Below are 21,153 nucleotides of genomic sequence, written 5' to 3'. Positions count from 1 at the left end.
AAAGCATTAAAAGGCAACAAAAGTAAAGATCTTTATTATAACACCTTGTAGAGATTTAATAAAAAATCAAAACTAAATAAATTTGAAAACACATCTCAGCCAGACGAACACTGAATTGTATTATAGGATTGAACACTAAAATAATAAGTTTTTTATTCAAAGTTTTATCCTATATTTTCAAGTCCTATAATTACTTACCAATATTGGATCAATACTTCGCGAGTCTTTTGGAGAGTTTAACAAGTAATCTTATTTATTTAGCCCATCATGTTACTGATAAAATAAGGCCCATTAGGGATTTAACATTTGAAGTTAGAGATTTTAATATGTTAGGAATTTTAAAAACAAAAGTGATTTATAAAATAAGTTTTCCACCAAAACTTTTCTCCTCACATTTTTTAGTACTTACATGTAATTACTTATCAATATAGGCTAAATAATTAACAAGTCTTATTATGAATTTAACAAATAATGGTATGGATTTAACATGTCATGTTAGTGATGAAACAAGACTAGTTGGGAATTTAACAATTAAATTTAGGAATTAACAAGTAATGTTAGGAATTTTACATGCACGGTTGAATGTTGAAACACGTTTTCCTCCAATGGTTTCCTCTTGACATTTTCCAAATCCTATAATTAATTACCAACACAAGTTAATTTAATTGGCAAGTCATGTTCTAAAATTTAGACATGATGCTAAGAATTTAACAAGCTGTAGTTACAAAACTATCAACTCTAATATCAATAACAGCTATGTGAACTATATTTTGGACCGTTTATCAAAAAGTGTTCAGTTGTGATAACTGATCATAATTATTAATATTTTAACAAGTAATATATGATAAATAACAACTTAACATTGATTCAAATTAAAGACAAAATACATAACTATATATAATTTGATAGTGAAAAGTTTTATTTCATTTCCTTTATTTTGTACACAGATAAGCCTAGATATCTTGCGGCTTGACCAAAAATTCATTTTGAGACAATATTTAACTATATTTACATCTATCAAGTGTAAATCAACTACAAATCCATAGTTCAATAACATGTGCATTTCTACTATGGTTACATGAGTAATTAAAAACACAACTAATGTAGGTTAATAAAATAACATGTGGAATTATGGAAAAATGACAAGTCCATTCTTGTACATTTCTAGAATACCAAAATGACAAGATTCATAACTGATAAGGGTATTGCTGACAAGTCTCATTTAAGCAATTAGCAAGCCATGTTAGTGAATTAACAAGCACGTGCAAGAAAATTCACAAGCTATGATATGGACAATGGAATGAAATCTACATTTTTAATATCAAAACTTGATATAAGAGACAATAGATGTAAGTCAATAAGACCAATTCGAGTGGAAATGACAACTTCACATTAATTAAAAGACAAATACATTAACATACTTGACAAATAATTTCATCATGGTACTTGATATAGTATATGAACAAGTATTCTCATGAAAATTTTCATCCATTTAAACTTAGATTACATATCCCTATGTACATATATTCACATCCATTCACTTTCATATATGACATTTCATTCTGGCATTTGTTACATCCATCAAATACAGTACTAATAAAATTTTATAGACATTTAGATCAGACTACATAATTGATATAGACACAATAAGATTGTAACCCATTCCAAAAAGATTCATAGTCTCTAGAAAAGTTGTGCTTGATAAGCGAATGTTGATGTTCCTTCAATTCACCACAATGAAGGTGGGGGGTCTTGGGCTTAGTAAAACTTTTTTATTTTAGTGCTCAACCCTATTTGTAAAATCCCTAACATGAATTGTTAAATGTGTAATTTATCTTATTAAATTCATAACATCACTGGGGAATTATTAACTTGTGTTGATCCACTTCTTCACTTTAAGTTTTCATTTGAGAACTTCTCTAGTACAGAACTTGTTTTATTAGCTTATACTTGTCAATATGTTAATCGAGTGTCGTCAAATATCATAATAAAATCGTAGACCATTACATAACTTGTAAATTTAATGACTCATGCTTGTTAAAACACTAACATGAATTGTCAGTTTTTTAAAATCTTCTTATTAACAAGGGATACAAAGAGATCAAGTTATTAGATGTATTGAAGTTGTGTTAATTAACAAGTGCTATATTAATAATGACAGTTGGACTTGAATATTAAGCAGTTATTTTTTGAATATTGACAACTAGAATATGGTAAATTAACAATTGGAATGTTAACTGAATTCGCAACTGCTATAAGATTTTTGTTAATATATTCCAATAATTAATATTTAAACAAGTCATTGTCATGATAAGTTAATTTTAAATTTTAACCAAGATCATTCTACTTGTCCATGAATCATTCTACATTTTTATATTAGAACTTGATCTCGGTGGCCTACTTTAAAAAATTGACAAGTGAAAGTAACAATTTGACAAGTAATAAATCATACTTAACAAGTTCAAGTACAAGTGAGAATGGATTTACATCAATAACAAAAATCTATAATATATAGTAAATACTATCAATGGGTACTGTAAATCTACAATATCCATTTGACTTTCTTTTTCAATTTTTATTTGTTAAGCCATTGGATCTAGAGTATCCATCTGACTTTTTCTTTTCTTTTTTAGTTTTCATTTGTTAATTTTTTCAATATAATATAGTAGAAAATGTAAAGAATAATGTGGGTTCTGTAGTAAAAGAGGTATGTGTAGGACCTACAAAAAATAAATTGTTAATATCAAACTAATAATTAAAAATAAGTCAACTATTTTGACCTTCTCTTTATTTTATCTTAATTAATGATACTTCTCTTCTATTTTTTGAAACCTATATGAACATTTTTTTAGTATGAATAGTTATAAAATATAAACCTTCATTCTATTTTTAAGATTTTATTTCTATCTATCTAACTATTAATTAATCGTTAAGTCACATGTTTGGACTAAAATAATTTTTAATAATTTGATATGGTTAAATAAGCCTAAATAAACTTGAACATTAAAGTTGTCAAGAGTCAACCTCGATCATAAATTTTTTATATATTTAGATATTTTAAATTTGGTATGGATTGAAGCTCCAAGGGAAATATAAAGAAAGAGAAATTTTTAATAAACTTATTTTTAACAAAATTGGAGTATTGCGGTTTAAAAAAGTGATATGTAGGACCTACTATTAAAAAATGTGAGTGGGAGTCTACATTTATAAATTATAAAAAATTAAACATGGTGTAAAAAATAATAAAAATTTTGTATTTTGAGAGATCATATAGAATTCATTATAAAAATTGAGAGTGAGTATAAGATTCTTAGTAAAAATAATAGGTGTTAGATATGTAAAGAAATTACTAATGGTAAAAAAGTTGGTGTAAGACATATAATTTAATTAATAAATTAAAATTAGTAATTATTTTAAAAAATTAATCTTTTTAAAATTTGTTAATGGTGTTAAAAGTGAATGTGGGACTCAATAAACATAGCTGTGGGACTCAATAGAAAAGTGAATGTATGATCTACCATATATAGAACAAGTTTTTCTTTATATTCTTCAAATGTATAAGGTATAAAAATCTATCATTCTATTATTTATATATAAAAGTTGATTATGGTTTAAAAACATATGAAAAACATTGATGTAGTAATGTACTTCAAGTCAGCAAAAAAAATTATGGGCTTCAACTCAATTATATAATGTTAATGAATTTATTTTTTACTGTATACTTAGTTTTAAAAAAAAAAAATCATTGTGTTTCTTGTAATGCTTGTCACTAAGGAAAAAAGAAACTTCACCACATTGTTGGATTTACATCATTGAAAACTAATATTTCACATTGTTCACAAAATGACAAGCACCAATATAATACAAATCTCATGGATCGACAAATCTGAACACGAAGTCAAGTCGTTCCTCATCCGATAGCATCATGATGCTTGATTTCGATTCATTATCAAATGAGAACTTTGAGACTTGAAGAAGTAGATCGACTCGAAACCCCTAGGACTTGCAGGATAAGCATGTGGTGGATCTGGAGATGAAATCTTCTTCTTCGACGACAGTTTCTTCTACTTTTATGCTCGGCTGGTGCTGCTCCATTTTTGGAGCAACGGAGCTCTAATTTCCTTGCTTATTAGCTACAAGTTTCAACCCTAAGCATGTGATTAGAGTCTAAGAACTAAAATGGATACTTTGGTTTGATATTTCTATATAGTTTTCCTCCCATTTTGCTCTTTTTCGCTATAACTTTTATATGCTTCATGTGTGTTTATATTTGAACGTAAATTGCAATGTTATTATTGAGGAATTGTGCTGACAAATCATGGTGCAGATCTATGACATGGATTAGTATGCTTTCATGGAATTTTAGATGTAAAAAGTTCTATCAATTCCTCTCTTTATTGCTGTGCTTTGTGCAAAGTTTATGGTTTCCACATTTGTGATATAGATTTTATTGTTTTTCTTGAACTATAGAGCTGTGATAAACTTCTAGTTAATCAATTAGAAATTTGGAGGAAAATTAGTGGAGAAAATTGATGAATTTTCTCTGTTTGTGAAGAATTCTAGGATTGATTGTTACATGAGTTTAGCATAAAGTTCGAGTGAGATATCATTGAACTTAAAACTAAATAAAGGCATAAAACTTTAATGATAAGTTGAAAACTTAAATTTGGTATTTTCTTAAGGAATCTCAACCAAAAGAATCAAATTTTAAATTTAGACAAGGAAAATTGCAACTTGATAACTTTAATGATAAGTTAATTGCATTTCTTGTTATAAGTTCTAGTTAATTATTAACTTGTCCTTTTGTATTTATCCTATTTTTGTTGATTAGATATTTCAAATACTAGTTTCAAAATCCCCCTATTTAGTGTTTTAAATATTTTTTGTTTTATTTGTCAAAGATCTTTATTTGATTGGATAAATCTTTGGTTCCTTAGAAAAGAACTCAAATTGTTCTATATTGCAAATTTTGAAATTTATTTTTCTTTTGGTGCTATTTGGCATTCGTATCAAAATTAAATTAGAGCAAAATGAGATTTGTAGTATAGAGTAATCCAAGTCATTTCCCAATGAACCAAAAATTTATCCAATTAAATTAGGATTTTGACAAATGAAACAAAAATTAATTTGAAACACTAAAAAAAATTTTAAAACTGGAAGATGAAATATCTCATCAACAAAATAGAACAAAGAAAAAAGTTGTTTAACAATTAACTAGAATTTATAATAAGAAATGCAATTAACTATAAGTTCTTCTTCTAAATTTTCCTTATCCTAATTAAAATTTGATTCTTTGATTGAGATTTTGTAAGCAAATTTCGAATTTAAATTCTTGACTTATTATTTAAGTTTTATGTCTTTATCTAGTTTCAAGTTCATGACATCTTACTCGAATTGTAAACTAAACTCAAGCAACATCAATCCTCTTCACAAATAGGAAAAAAAACCATTAATTTTCTCTACTGATTTTCCGTCCAAACATTCTAGTTGATCAATTAGAATGAGAAGTTATCACATCCCTATAGTTATAGCAAAATTTATATCCCAAATCTGGAACATATAAACTTTGCACAAAACATTGCAATAAAGAGAGGAATTGATGGAACTTTCATATTTAAAATTCCATTAAAGCTTACTAATCCAAATCATATAATCTGCACCATGATATTTCAGCACAATTCTTCAACAACAACAGTAAATATTATGTTCAAATCTAAACACACGGAATAAAAAAAAAATTAAAAATGAAGAAAAGAAGAAGATGCGAGTGGCTTCTATCTCAGTTCCTCAATTGATCTTCCGCCGCTCCTCTGTTTTCTATTCCTTCACTATCCACTAAAACCTAATAATTTAATATAAAAGACAAAATTATCCTTAATGACCTTAATTGCAATTTCCACAAATTTACCCAGAGAAAATACACTTTGAGGTAATAAAATTGAGAATACACTTCAAGCCCAACAAATCTCCATTAGTAATCTTCAATTTAGTTTTGTCCAAAAAAACAAATCTTCAATTTAGCTCTAATAATCTTACACAAAATAAAATAATATTGCCACATGTTCAAAAATATTAAATAGAGAATTTATCATAACTAGGCCAACAGGTTTTATGCTAAACCAGCTAAGTGACTAATATACAATGCTTTTAAGTTTATGTATTAAAAAAGAAAAAGTTATGTCTATAAACCCTTGTTGAGATGGTTTTTTTTTTTTTTTTTTTTTGCTCAAGTACAAACCTGCCTCAGACTTTTTTAAAAAAGCATACTTGATATTCTAAAATATGTAAGACACAGAGTTGTTTTAACATTTTTAAAATTAGGATAATTTTGGCTGATTAAGAGATTCAGATTTTGACCGTTAGTTTAAATAGTCCAAATCTGTTATCATTCTATTTTAAAAAACTATTAATATCAATTGCTTTTTTTTTTAAATATTCAAGATAGATTTGTATTTTAGCCTCTCCTTTTTTAAATTGTCGTTGAAATGTGGGTCGAATACAGCATGACATCAAAAGTTTGATACTTTCATGTTTCAGGTATTTCCAAGAACCATCTTGTGAGTTAGTAACAAGTAATAGTTTTACCAACGTAACATGTGAACTCTAAACTTTTTAAATTTATTCTTATAAATCCATTTATATTCTTATTAAGGAAAATTGTTAATAAATCCTTTTTGAGTCTAAAATTGTGCTGGAGGACCAAAAGATTAAGGTGCAAGCAAATAACCATGAAATCCCAAACAGATTTGCCTACACCTCGGTCTTTTGGTCCTCTAGCATAATTTTAACCTCAAAAAGGAACTCACATGCAATTTTCCCTTCTCATTATTTACTTCCAGAATACTCAAAATTCAAATTGAAAATTGCATCTAATTTCAAACAATTATAACAGATCATGAAAACTAAAAATATTCTCCCAAACCAAATACACCCATTTATTTCATTTGGTTAATGGCTCAAGCACCTACACTAACTCACATTTTGGATCATGGAACTCAAGTTTGAGCAATGCAGACCGGAAAAAATAGTCAAGACTCATCTCTACTTGAAAAGGAAAAAAAAAAATGCAATACTTGAATCTTAATCAATAGGCAACACCAAATACCACATGGTTGTCAAAAGAAAAGGAAGGAATGCCAAAAAAAACGCAAGGCAAAAAAAAAAAAACCATAAGCAAAATAACTATGGCTAGAGTCCAATTCCAGCCGACATTTTCATAGATTTCATTACCAGTCATTTCAAATCCGATTACAAAATCCAAAAATGATGACCAGTTATGAAATTCCAAGTATCAAAGATACAAGAGCCATAGAAATATCATCAGGTAAAAATGGAACAATCCGTTCCACAAAAAGAGGGGGGGTCACTACTCTCCAGTTTCACTATAGCTGAATATAAATTAACAGGCAGGAGCTAGAAAAAGAAATTGATGATAATATTTGAGGTAACATCTCATCTTGAAACCTGCTTGGCTTCTATGTCCTGAAGCCTTAGAGTAACTGCTCTCCTGTGGGCCTCAAGACCTTCAACTTCAGCCATGGTTTCTACATACGGTCCAAGGTTTCTCAAACCTTCTTCTGTGAGAGACTGAACAGTAATGTACTTGACGAAAGAATCCAATGACACACCGCCATACATCCTCGCGTATCCATAGGTGGGAAGCACATGGTTTGTTCCACTTGCATAATCACCAACACTCTCTGGTGTCCAAGGCCCTAAGAACACAGAACCTGCAACAGAGGTAATCAATTCTATGTTCTTGCAAAACTGAATCATTTATACAGTTTTGAAGGTGACATTTTACTTTTCCTTTTTGATGCATCTAAATAGAAGGAGATAATCACTACCACTGTTGAATCAGGATCCCGTTCATCTCAGAAAAGTATATAGAGACAGGACGAGAATGGTGAATCCCACCTAATGCACATATGAGCCTACATTTTTCTTGTCTCTCTCTATACCATTAAGTACTTTAGGGGATCTAAGTTCCTTTCAAACATCTCCCACAAACTCGGGAAAAAACAATAAAATAAATGCATCAAAATCTTGACCCCCCCTATTTGGACGACCAAGATTGCAAGCAGAACTGAATCGTTTTACTGCAAGGGACAGAGAAATAGGACTGCTTGAGAGTGACAAGGACTTCCAATTCGGTCATTCAAAGCTTAACCGCCCAATAGCATCAAAGTCAACACACATTAGTTTAGTGTTCCATTTTGGATGGAAATGGGATGTTCAAGTAACAATGTAAGTGTTTTAATAATCAAGGAACTAAATCAAAAACAACAATCTCCCAAGAATTGAATTGAAGTGCCAAGTGTAAGGTTTTCCTTGATTCAATTGGACTGAATCATAGTCTTTATCATATTCTTGCAATGGTAGTTCAGGATCTTCCCTTACTTTCTGCAAGAAATGCAACCCTTTGGAAAGATCAATACCGTTTTGATGCAAATTATCCATTACAACAGACAAAATTTTGTTCTCACTTCTTCACTTTCTACATCAGAAAATAGAAAAGCAGCATCAAGGAAAATGTTATACCTGCATTCTCAATAAAATTTTCCCACTTCTCTGCTTCCTTTACATTGATAATAAGGTGTTCGGGTGCATATAAGTTTGAGAAAGTAATTGCCTGGAAAATCCAAAAGCAAATATCATTTCTGTTGAAGAGCTGAACTTTAACAAGCCAGAGTATTTACAATCACAGAAGTTATGGGACCTCAGTGGCCTGAGAACGCAAAAGGAGAGCTGAACAACAGACAAACCTCAAGCATATCACGTGCATACACAATAAAACTGTGGCTCAGGGCTTTAGAGGCAAAATCTCCTCTCGGTAGACTGTAGCACTGCTTGCTGAGTTCCTCCAGTATTGCTTTCAAATCAACACCGTCTCCAACAATTACAAGAACAACTTGACTGTCAGGACCATGCTCAGCCTGAAAATTCATAAGTTTGTTGAGGAGATGTCAGCATGGCACAAGAATGATTAAAGTTCTCTCCTGTTATGCAGGAATAATCTAGAACTTTAAGTAGCAGAGTCAAGTTTTAAGCAGTATGCAACACATTTGTCTGAAAGTAAATGGTTCTCTTTAATAATAGTAGGATTAAGATTTGAGAAAGGTATTATATACCATATCAATTGTCAAATCCTTTTGGTACAATACTCCGTTCACTATTACATTAGAAGTGTAATATATTGACAGAATTGATGGACTGATCAGAATTAGCGGTTTTCTTGAGAAATCTATTTCTGTTCAATTATTGTTGCCAATAATTTCTATCATAAGAGTCACTCCCAGAAAAAGAGCAGCTGGTCTTCATCCTAGTTTCATTGAACCTTGGGATTGTATCATTGATTTTGTTGTCCATGAAGAGTCTCATGCCCATGTTAATATAATTTTTAGAGAATCCATTTAAGAGATTGCGTCATCAATATCAAAGGTTCGATATGAAATTCATTCATTCCTTTTGGTGTACACAAGCAAACAAGAGAAGCTGAGCTGTAAAGGGAGGAAGCCACCAATGCTTACATCTAATTTTCACCTCGAGGACAAAGTGAAGCTTGGAGGGCCTGTTAATGATGGATCCATAGCTAATGGGATCTCATCTATTGGGCGAAGGCTAGGTCATGTGGAGTGTGTGGTCAGAGAGAGGTAGGGAGGGCTATGTGCTCTGTATATTTGGGCAGAAGGGTTTAGCAGGGAGTTAAGCAGACAGTGAGCATTCGTAAGGAAGAGGCTCTAGCATCTTGAAAGCTAGGGAACCAGTGGGTGTGAGTGAGTTTTCTATCACTTTCTCCTATTTTCTTTGTAGTTTTTTGTGGTTAGAAATGGTAATTATTTAATGTAAATATATGTTATTATTAGGAGAGATATTGGATAGTTATAATAGAGAGATTTACGCGATTCACTTCCCGATATTCTCCTCTGATTCTGTCTCCTTTATTCTCAGAGATATGATCAGTCTTGCTTATGTATATATTGCTGTACATACCTTCTGATCAATACACAAGTGTTATTCGGCTCAATAACTTCATGGTATCAGAGCCGCAACACTTTCCAGTGGAATCCGACGCCGAGAGCTTCAAAGCAGATAGTACCGAGAGCGAGGCGAACCCAACTGACACTATTTTGATGTCAACTAATGATGGGTCCTCTAAGATCGATCCGAGCAAGGTGGGTGGTCTCATAGGATCAACTACCAACCACGAAGGGTCCTCAGTGCATCTCGTCTCTGTGAAGCTTAATGGTGCGAACTACCGTATGTGGGCGCAGGCCATGAAGCTCGCGATTAGAGGTCGGGGGAAGATGGGCTATCTTGACAGCTCATCGAAAACTCCAATAGAATCCAAGACGCAAGAGTTTCAGCAGTGGCACACTAAAAACACGCTGGTATCATCGTGGCTGATAAATGCCATGGCTTCAGAAATCCGGCAAAGCTTTATGTTTCTTCCCTCAGCCCAAGAAATTTGGAAGGCTGTGCGAGACTCATACTCTGATGGGAAGGATTTGGCTCACATATATGAGCTTAAAACGAAGGCATGGACGCTGCAACAGGGGGAGCGTGATGTCACGACCTTCTGGTTGGAACTTAATGCTATTTGGCAGGAACTGGACCTGATGACAGACTTAGAGTGGTCAAGTAGCCAAGATGCAACACGGTATAAGGAACAGATGGAAAATGAACGAGTATTTCAATTTCTTACTGGTCTAAACCAATCTTTAGATGATGTACGGGGACGAGTTTTGAGTCGTACACCGCTTCCATCAACCAGAGAAGTATTCTCTAAGGTGCGTCGTGAAGCTTCAAGACGCAAAGTTATGCTTCCGGGGCCTACTTCCGCTCAACCAGCATTGGACTCGGCTGCACTTGTGAGCAAGAGCAATGACACGAGTCAGAAGACCCAAAAAGGGAAGGTGACTTGTGACCATTGTAAGAAGACTGGACATACTCGTGAGACATGTTGGGATATACATGGCAAACCAGTCGATTGGAAGCCAAGGAAAGGAAAGACACGAGGATATCAGACTTCTCATGATGTACCACCAGATAAATCAGAATCAACCCCACCGGTGCCTGAGATTGACAAGGAACAACTCGGTAAGTTGCTCGAGATGCTCAGTATGCTCCAGCAGAATGAAAAAAGGCAGAAACAAAATCATACTGCATCTGTGGCCCATAAAGGTAATCATGCCTTACTTACTTCTACTAATAACTTCAAATGGATTGTTGATACTGGGGCAATGGACCATATGACATCAGATTCTACACTATTCAGCACCTATGCTCCTAATGCTGGAAATGAAACAATAAGCACAGCAAATGGGTCTTCCTCATCAATAGCAGGGACAGGAAGTGTCGCTATTTCTGAAATTTTGAAATTAAAACATGTCTTACATGTACCGAACTTGGCTTGTAGTTTACTGTCCATTAGTAAGTTGACTAAACAAGCTAATTGTTGGGCTCATTTCTGTTCTACTCATTGTATATTTCAAGACCTCTCATCGGGGAAGATGATTGGCAGTGCTAAGGAGCATAATGGTCTCTACTATCTTGATGAATCTACCGTGAGTAGTCTTTAGTCTCAAATCCAGTGCAATATTGCATCTACCTCAAAAATAAAGACTTTAAGAATCTTATGTTATGGCATAGGAGAATGGGTCATCCAAATTTCCAGTATTTATGTCGTTTGTTTCCAGAATTTCTAGCCAATAAATATTCTTCATTTCATTGTACTGACTATGAACTTGCTAAACATCACAGATCTGTTTTCAAACCTGTGGAATATAAGTCTACCCGTCCTTTTTCCATAATCCATAGTGATCTGTGGGGTTCTACTCGTGTTACTAATCATACTAATACAAAATGATTCATTACATTTATTGATGACCACACCAGAATGTGTTGGGTTTACTTATTACAAGATAAGTCTTCTGTACCCTTTGTTTTCTCCAAATTCTATACTATGATAAAAAACCAATTTGATACCACAATCCAAGTGCTTCATACTGATAATGGGACTAAGTACTTCAATAAAACCATGGATCTATTTCTAGCAAACCACGGAATTGTTCATAAAAGCACCTGTCCTAACACCCCTCAACAAAATGGCATTGCGGAAAGGAAAAATAAACATCTTTTAGAAGTTGCTCGTGCTTTATTATTCACATATAACGTTCCCAAATATTTCTGGGGTGATGCCATCCTTACAGAAACATACTTAATCAACCGCATGCCTAGTCGCGTTCTTTCTTATATTTCACCAATTGAGAAACTCAAAGAATCTCACTCCATCACTCATCTTGCCACTGACCTACCTCTTAAAATATTTGATTGCACCACCTATATTCACTCTTACCATTCTCAAAAATTAGATCCTAAAGCTGTCAAGTGTCTCTTCCTTGGTTATTCCTCAAACATAAAAGGGGTATAAGCTAAGAAGCACCGATACGGGTACGAGTGTCGGTACGATACGATACGATACGCGGACACGGCTATTTTTCAAAATTTTAGGATACGGGTACGGCTATATAAATAATTAAATATTAAATATTTGAATGTTTAAAAATATAATTTCAAGATGTTTAATGCCATCATAAAATATAATACAACAAATAATTAAGTACTTAAATACTATCAAGTGGCAAAAAATAATTATCAACTTAAAATAATTCTAATAAAAATTTTAACATGAAGAGAGCCAATAAAAATTAAAAATAAATCAATATTTAACTTAATAAAATAATCCATCTAAATAAAAAAAATTTAGTAATTCAGTATTAAATTTAAAAAACTGATCAGTTGCTCTGCCTCTCTCGGCTCAGCAGTGAAGAATTGAGCAATAAATATTCATTATCCAGCAATGCAATAATCCCAATAAATATCCATCAGGCAGCAGCACAACATTGAACAATAAAAAAGTGAAAAGCAGAAGAGATAGAGATGAGGTCAAAGACGCTGAGGCAGAGCTCAGATTGAAGCTGAATAAATTATCAAGATTGAAGCTGAAGACTGAAGACTGAAGAATGATGAGGTCGAAGACGTGAGAGTGAGGCAGCGTGCGAAGTGAGAAGTGAAAACGCGTCTGACTCAGAGCGATACAGCGGTCGACACAGGCAATGAGCGACAGAGCGGAAAACACGAGAAGGGGGTCGATTGGAGCTGAAAATCTTAGGGCATCGGGTTTCTGGAGTTGGGACTGAGTAAAAAGAGGTGAAAAATGCAGAGTTTTGCGTCAGCCCGCGTCCGACCCGCGTCAACCCGCATCTGCCCGCGTCCGCCGGAAACTGGGAAAAGGGACGCGCCGTTCCCCCGTCCTGAACGCGTGTCCGTGTCGGATACGTATCCGATACGGACACGCCGGCCATTTTCGCGTATCGGTGCTTCTGAGGGTATAAGTGTTTTGACCCTTATACTAAAAAACTCTACGTAAGTCAAGATGTTACCTTTGTTGAGCATGAACCCTTTTACCCAAATGCTTCAATTCAGGGGGAGAGAGGGAGTGACTTTCAGCATTTGGAAGATGTTATTCCAAAAAAACCAAAAACTCTTTATGTTCCAGAACCAAACCCAGAAAATCCTCAATCTCAATACCATACTGATTCTGAATCTCTTGTCCCTCATACCACCGAACTAAGAATCCAGTCTCCTAGGCCAGAAACTAAGGTGAAAAGTCCTTCAAAGCATCATAAAAATGCAGAAAATGCACTGGAAAAGACACCAATCACTTACTCAAGGAAGAAGTGGCGAGAAAGGGAGACTGTTGTGCCTAAAGTACAGCCAAAATCTCAACTAAGAGGGGCTCCTGAGACTGAGAACATAGAGAGTAAAAATCTCTTTCAAGAATCTGAGGCAGAAGAGGTAGTTGAGATGGAGGAACTGGAAGAGTTAGATCTACCTATAGCTCTCAGAAAGCAACCTAGAATGTGTACACAGCATCCTATTCAAGGGTTTGTAAGTTACCGTACCTTGTCTTCACAATTTCATGCATTTGTGACTAATCTTGACAAAGTGAAGATTCCTAATAATGTGTATGAAGCATTGAGCATTCCAGAATGGAAAAATGCTGTACTTGAGGAAATGAATGCATTGGAAAAGAATGGCACGTGGGAGAGAGTAGAACTTCCGAAAGGAAAGAGAGTTGTGGGATGTAAATGGGTATTTAACCCTAAATATGATGCTGCTGGTAATTTAGACAGGCTAAAGGCACGATTGGTGGCAAGGGGGTTTACTCAAACGTATGGTTTGGACTACAAGGAGACATTTGCTCCCGTGGCCAAACTAAATACAATTAGAATTTTGATTTCTGTAGCTGTAAATCTAGACTGGCCCTTGCATCAACTAGATATTAAAAATGCTTTCTTGAATAGGGATCTTAAGGAAGAAGTCTTTATGACGTTACCCCCAGGCTTTGAGGCAGGGAGAACAAATCAGGTGTGTAAGCTGAAAAAATCATTGTATGGTTTAAAGCAATCACCTCGGGCTTGGTTTGACAGATTTTCCAAAGTTTTGAGGGCAGAAAGGTACACACAGGGTTTGTCTGACCATACTATGTTTGTAAAAATGAAAAGAGGAAAAAGGTGTATTCTCATAGTATACATTGATGACATAATTGTCACCGGCAATCACGAGGAGGAAGTAAAAAGAATAAAGATGGCTCTTAGAAAAGAATTTGAAGTGAAGGACCTTGGGAATTTGGAGTACTTTCTGGGTATAGAGGTTGCAAGGTCAAAGAAAGGGATCCATGTGTCCCAAAGGAAATACATCATTGATTTGCTTACTGAGACAGGTATGTTAGGATGCAGACCTACAGACACACCTGTCATGGTCAAGAAAAAGGGGGCAAAACCAAGAAAAGAGAAGGAAGATGAGATTGAATCTGAAAAAGATGACTGTGAAGAGGAAGAAGAGAAGAATGAGTCAGTGGACAAAGAGAGATACCAAAGGTTAGTTGGGAAACTAATCTATCTCTCTCACACTCGGCCAGATATAGCGTTTGTGGTAAGTGTTGCCAGCCAATATATGTGCGACCCTAGGGAGAGGCACATGGATGCAGTGTATAGAATCTTGAGATACTTGAAAGGAACACCTGGAAAAGGGTTGTTATTCAAAAAACAAAACCTACAATCCATAGAAATTTACACAGATGCAGACTGGGGAGGAACATACAAGGATAAGAGGTCAACATCAGGATATTGTTCTTTGTATGGGAAAATCTAGTCTCATGGAAAAGCCAAAAATAGAGAGTAATCTCTAGGAGCAGCGCTGAATCATAATTGAGGGCGTTGGCTCAAGGCATTTCAGAGGTATTATGGGTAAAACGAGTCATGGATGAGATACATGTCAGAGTTGCACCTCCATTAAAGCTCTACTGTGACAACAAAGCTGCAATAAGTATGGCGCTAAATCCTGTCCAACATGAAAGGTCCAAGCATGTGGAAATTGACAGACACTTCATTAGGGAAAAAGTTGAGGAAGGAGTCGTGTGCCTCATCTACCTACCAACTAGACTCCAAGCTGCAGATGTGCTCACCAAGGGATTACACAAACCAGCGTTTGATAATTGTATTAGCAAGTTGGACATGATTAGCATCTATGATCCAACTTAAGGGGGAGTGTGGTTAGAAATAGTAATTATTTAATGTAAATATATGTTATTATTAGGAGAGATATTGGGTAGTTATAATAGAGAGATTTACGCGATTCACTTCCCGATATTCTCCTCTGATTCTGTCTCCTTTATTCTCGGAGATATGATCAGTCTTGCTTATGTATATATTGCTGTACATACCTTCTGATCAATACACAAGTGTTATTCGGCTCAATAACTTCATTTTTGCTGGTTAGACCTACACTTTGCCAGATTTCTATCATTTTAACAGCATTTTCAGTGTGGGTTCCATCAAGACTCAAATTTGATGTGAATAACACCGACCTTCAACCTTTGCTTGTACTAAAACTAACACCACAGGAAAGGCATTTATCTAGTTTACTTTGGCTGCACTAAAATTAATTCATTTTTTAGCCTCTAAGATTGTCCAAAATTATTAACATAAATGGATAATGTTTTGTACAGTGAAAAGAAGCATTTTTTAAATCCATCAACCTGGACTTAGTGCATTGCCCTAGTTGCATAGTAATCCCCTTGTATGGGGGAGAGGTTGTGGGTTCAATCAATCCCATGGGGCTTGTTTAGCCCCTTGTCAATTATAAAACAACAACAAGCCTTTATCCCACTAGGTCGGCTAATCCCCTTGTCAATTATAAAATAAAAAAAAAATCCATCAAACCTGTGAGAGTAAATCAGCAGCTACATGATGAGGAATTGCATGCTTATCTGCAATGACCAAAACTTCAGATGGACCGGCTGGCATGTCAATTGAAATCATGGCTTCACTGTTCTGCGGGAAATTTTGATGAGCCAAAAAGTAAAGCTAAAGCACTAACAACACTTGAAAAAAAAAATTGGAAACAGATTCAAATGTTAAATGAAAACTTCTTTACTTGCAGTATCATTTTTGCAGCTGTGACATATTGATTTCCAGGGCCAAAAATCTTTTCAACCTACAAAAAATTCAAAATAAATTAACAAACTTAAAAATTGGCATGAAAATGTTGAGGTAGAGTTTTTTTGTTGGAAAACAAGAAGAATTAAATTTTAGTTGCTTTTCTATCACTATATTGGTTAACTAATTATATATATATATAAGCAATAGGAAGTCAATCTTCAACTCTTGGCTTAAGCAGCATGTGAACAGTAACATTTCACACTATTTAGTTCTCTGTGTGACTCCATGCCCATTGGTTCCTGTATCAACTCTCTCATCTCCATCCCATTTCAAAATTTGAATTTTGCATCCATTCAAATCAACATAACAAGACACAATATTTATGAGTCATAAACAGCAATTCATTTCTCAAATTCCTTGCAACTCACAAAGAAATGCGTCTAATTTAATTAACAACTTTGATGAACAAATTCTCATTAAAATCCCCCTCGGTCATCATATATTCATCAGGCTAAGTGTTGCTGAGGTATGAACATATTTTAAATTTCCAAAGAGGAAATTCAATAGCAATGTAAGCCTATGACTAGATGAGGTCCTGTGAGAATGCATATACAAGAAGAGAGATGAGTTCGTCAGTTTCCACAAAAATTTATCCCATTTATTACATTTTTATTGTCTTTATTAGCCTTATTTCTATTTATTTTCTTCCTTCCATATTATTGACCGTTGCTGGTCATTAGGTTACAAATATTTGTCTTTCATTTTTTGCTGATTGGATGGGACATTTGTCCCCTCCTCCTTCCCATTTATATTCAGCTTTTCCAATGAATAAAAGCAATTCAGCTTATTTTTCTTGTCCCTTTCTCTACTTTTTCTCAAGTTTCAACGCAGCAAATCATCAAGGTTCAATGATCCCAAAATGATATATAGAAAACACATAAAATTAATACCAAAATATATATATCTATAGATATATCAAGTGACATAATAAAACTCTATTTTAAGTTTTATGAAAGCCCAAAAGAGAGATGAGTGAAGTGAAATTAGCTACCTTGGGACAAGACTCTGTTCCCCAAGCCATAGCAGATATAGCCTGATATGGAGAAAGAAGTCATCTTAAATTGTTGAATTTAGATTGAACAAATTAATTAGAAAAACATACAAATATGGCATATTAGCCTTGAATAACACAACCAACCATGGGTTATGTTATGTTTCTTCAAACCTGAGCTCCTCCAGCTTTAAGGATGTGAGTTACTCCAGCCTTCTTTGCACAATACAATACCTCCTACAGGAAAACTTTGATCAGAACAAAAACAACCTCATAGTTATGTGTTCCCTCCAACATAGACGACTACCTTGCATATGTTGCCATCCTGGGTTGGCGGAGTTGCAAGAACAACAGTTTTACATCCAGCAATCTGTGCAGGCTGGTACAATAGTAATGTCAGCTAAATCTGGAATGATGCATATCAGTATTATATATGATGAGATACGTATTAAACTTACAACTGAAAGCATCAAGGCAGTTGAAGGTAATACTGCAGTTCCTCCAGGAACATAAAGACCCACAGAATTGATGCTTCTAGCAACTCGCTTGCATTTGACTCCCTAACATTATTAGAAACCTCAAAAGGTTGAATTAATAGACTGAATAACACAGAACCCAGAAAGAACTTACATGGAAGCATATTAATGAAATAACTAGACGTACACAAGCAAAGAGATGGAAATGGAGAAGATTATGAAGGTGATACAGAATATAATTATTGCAAAGGATCTTCCATTATTTTCATCTTTCTACAACTATCTAGCTTTCCCAATATAGAGCTGCATGCACCTACTTAAACCTCCCGAAAAAAATATCACCAACATATATGAACTGCATTTGTTATACTAATACTATCCAGCCATTAAAACTAGTAATTCTCTATAATAATATGCATATCAGTAAGTCCAACATAAGTCACTTGAATCTCATCTAGTCCAAGGTTGACGCATCTTCCCTCAGGTTTGTACACCAACCAAACCCACAAACAAAATTCATCTTGACATACTTTCATGTTCTCAACAGTTTTCTCAGTGGACTTCTGAGCAGCATGAAATGCATATATATTGCTGTAGGCAACATCAAAAGCTTCCTGAATATCTGAATTGAGCTGCAGAAAAGGGAAAATATAAATTTGAATCCTGTTCCAACCAATAACCATGCTCTCTAATGAGAATGGAAATCAATACAAAGGCATGATTTCAACAAAATACCAATAAAAAAACTCTAATAGGGATGTATGTTCTAATAAACATACCACTGGATCAGAAAGTTCTGATACATCTTCAACTATTTTATCAAGTTCTACCTTGTCAAATCTTGAAGTATATCTACAAAAACAGAAGTATCAAAAAAATTGAAGTTTTGGTGCATAACGAAAGAGAATCCAAAGATGCAAAGGGTAATTCAATAGTTAAAAAAAAAAAAACACTAACGTATTTTTTTCAAAAAAAAAAAAGGGAAAGATTGACACCAAATATAACAAAATTCAAAGGAATAAGAAGCAAGAAGCCCCAACTCTTTAACTGCAGCATCACCTCTTTTGTGGACATCATCAACAATGGGGTTTACCTGCACAGCATGGATTTTTACATTCAACAAAGTAACACTCTTGTGATATTGATCTATGACAAGATTTCTTTTTTAAAAAGTAGATAAGAACCTTCTAGAGGATGAAAAGAATAACTTGTGCTTACCACACTGAAAATGGAAGAGAAATCTATGCGAGGGCGAGTCTTAAGGCTCTCAACCTCTGCCTGAGTAAGCTCTGATAATCTATATGACTTCATCGAACACTTTATCCGGTTATTTGTAAACACTATCAATAAGTGCAACAGAATTCCATGAATGAAAGTTTGAGGAAAAAGGGAATGGTGGAAAACTTCATCTATCTTAAACTTACAATGGGCAGTTTATGCACTTATATTTCTACTTGCTACATAGAAAACTATACCGATAGTGCAAGGAATATAAATGAATTTTGTCAAATTTTTTGCAGCCTATATCCAACAGTTTGGAAGGAGTATAAGATAAATACCTAAAATTATTAAAGACTTAAATTGAATGACTACTCAAATTTTATTCTGGTAATAATTGGAAGGCTCCAACATCCAGAAACTACTCACATACAGACCCACAATCTAAAACTGTAAACCGATTTACCAGCTGGGCCACGACGACAATGCAGAAATGTGGTTCTGGAAATGCCCGTAACTTTAAAATGGCCCGCACAGGAGGGCCTGATAAAACAATTGCTCCGGTTAAGTAGCACAAATTGAGCTTCCATCGTTACCTTCAAAAACCAGGCAACAACTTTCACTACAGAATAAAATGATCATACAAAGTAATTAAAATTTACCTCTCTTGAATTGAAGGTACTTACTTAAGGGGCTCAATGGCCTATATAAAAGCAAACACAAAAAAAGTGGGGGGAGCAGATTATAAGTTTCCTGCTTAAATAGGAGGAACAAGAGGGCGTTTTAAGCTAGGGGGAACCCGCGTTAAATCTTCCTTAGGACATCCAGACTCAAAACAGATTGCATATCAGATTAATTTTATAGCTCTCAAACCAATAAAAGTTGAGTCATAAATGGAGAAATCGTAAACCTCGGTGTTTGAAGCAAGAGAGAACTCACCTCAAATTTTGAATCGGAACTTTGGAGCTCGCAGTTTCAATTAAGCGAAGCCGTACTTGAGCCTACCGGAAATGCTGTACTCCCTTGTTTTCACTACTCACTCACCAAGTCCTAACGAAGCAAAAACCATAAAGGGACGGAGAAGCTTCAATCTAGCGAAAAGAGGATTTTCTTGAGACCCCGTTTGGTTGGCATGATTTTTTTTTTTTTATTGGATTACAAAGCCACGGTAAAGCCAGACTAGAATATAATTATATTTAAAATTATAAAGTTTCTACATTCATGCAATGGGACATCAAAAATTATAATATTAAAAGTATCATGTACAAGCTAGTGGGCTAAGAAATTAACACATTTATTTGCTCCTCTAAAAACATGATCAATAATGACCATTCAATCTCTCATAATAAAATCTCTAATCTTCCTAATAATGTCAAATAAAGGGTGATTCTCAAAGCAAGTGTGTTTAATAAGTGACAAAGCCTCTATCAAATCAGAGTAGATATTGACTCTTGGTAATTTTGCATTTCGGCAAAACTTTAGCCCCTCGAAGATCCCTGTAAGTTCTGCTGTTATGATAGGTTGATATCCAAAGTACTTGAAAAATCCTTTAATCCAATTTTTATTATCATCTTTAATGATGCATCCGCAGGCTGCAGCACCATTTGTGTTAACAGAACCGTCAGTGTCAAGTTTAACACATTTAGATTTAGGTAGACTTCATTTTCCATCATTTATAGAGTTACTTTTGCCTAAGCAAGTGATTTTAGATAAGAGCTTCAAATCATTATTTATCTGTTGAGTGCTGAAGAAGGTAATATCGCTGTCAGGGATCTCATTTGTCGAGCATAATTTTTTTGCATCTACCTTTCTAAATATTCCAACAAGCTTGTACAAAAAAATTCTGCTAGGCGTTCTTCTTGTTCTTAAGCTGCCTGTTTCATTCTTTGCATTCCAGATT

At 34.2% G+C, this 21,153-nt stretch overlaps 1 protein-coding gene across 2 annotated transcripts; it reads right to left on the bottom strand.

Moving 5' to 3' along the window:
- Window positions 1-7,170: 7,170 nt before the first annotated feature.
- On the bottom strand, window positions 7,171-20,386 carry LOC129305684 (histidinol dehydrogenase, chloroplastic-like). Of its 2 annotated transcripts, none has more exons than XM_054945658.1 (15): window positions 20,193-20,386; window positions 19,720-19,875; window positions 19,254-19,375; window positions 19,076-19,128; window positions 18,815-18,887; window positions 18,566-18,667; window positions 18,018-18,119; window positions 17,867-17,938; window positions 17,734-17,796; window positions 17,560-17,601; window positions 16,504-16,563; window positions 16,290-16,400; window positions 8,766-8,936; window positions 8,542-8,632; window positions 7,171-7,730 (listed from the first exon to the last, which is right to left on the bottom strand). In XM_054945658.1, the coding sequence occupies exons 2-15, from the start codon at window positions 19,841-19,843 to the stop codon at window positions 7,453-7,455; spliced, it is 1,464 nt and encodes a 487-aa protein (XP_054801633.1). In that variant the 5' UTR covers window positions 19,844-19,875; window positions 20,193-20,386; the 3' UTR covers window positions 7,171-7,452. The 2 variants fall into 2 exon arrangements, with proteins under 2 accessions (XP_054801633.1, XP_054801632.1); XM_054945657.1 differs by having other exon boundaries at window positions 19,720-19,849; window positions 20,193-20,385.
- Window positions 20,387-21,153: the final 767 nt, after the last annotated feature.

Source organism: Prosopis cineraria, unplaced genomic scaffold (genome assembly GCF_029017545.1).
Source record: "Prosopis cineraria cultivar Desert tree isolate PC_DT_omini unplaced genomic scaffold, ASM2901754v1 PC3, whole genome shotgun sequence".
In the NCBI taxonomy this organism is placed as follows: domain Eukaryota; kingdom Viridiplantae; phylum Streptophyta; class Magnoliopsida; order Fabales; family Fabaceae; genus Prosopis; species Prosopis cineraria.
The sequence above is the reverse complement of the archived record's forward strand: the minus strand, read 5'-3'. Positions and strand labels throughout refer to the sequence as shown.

Excerpts from the sequence above, each read along its gene's own strand:
- LOC129305684 (XM_054945658.1), bottom strand. The coding sequence starts at position 19,843 with ATGGAAGCTCAATTTGTGCTACTTAACCGGAGCAATTGTTTTATCAGG. Across the intron at positions 17,939-18,017 it reads CTGCCTTGATGCTTTCAGTT|CCTGCACAGATTGCTGGATG; the intron begins GTAAGTTTAATA and ends CTATTGTACCAG. Across the intron at positions 8,937-16,289 it reads CTGCTGATTTACTCTCACAG|GCTGAGCATGGTCCTGACAG; the intron begins GTTTGATGGATT and ends ATGAATTTTCAG.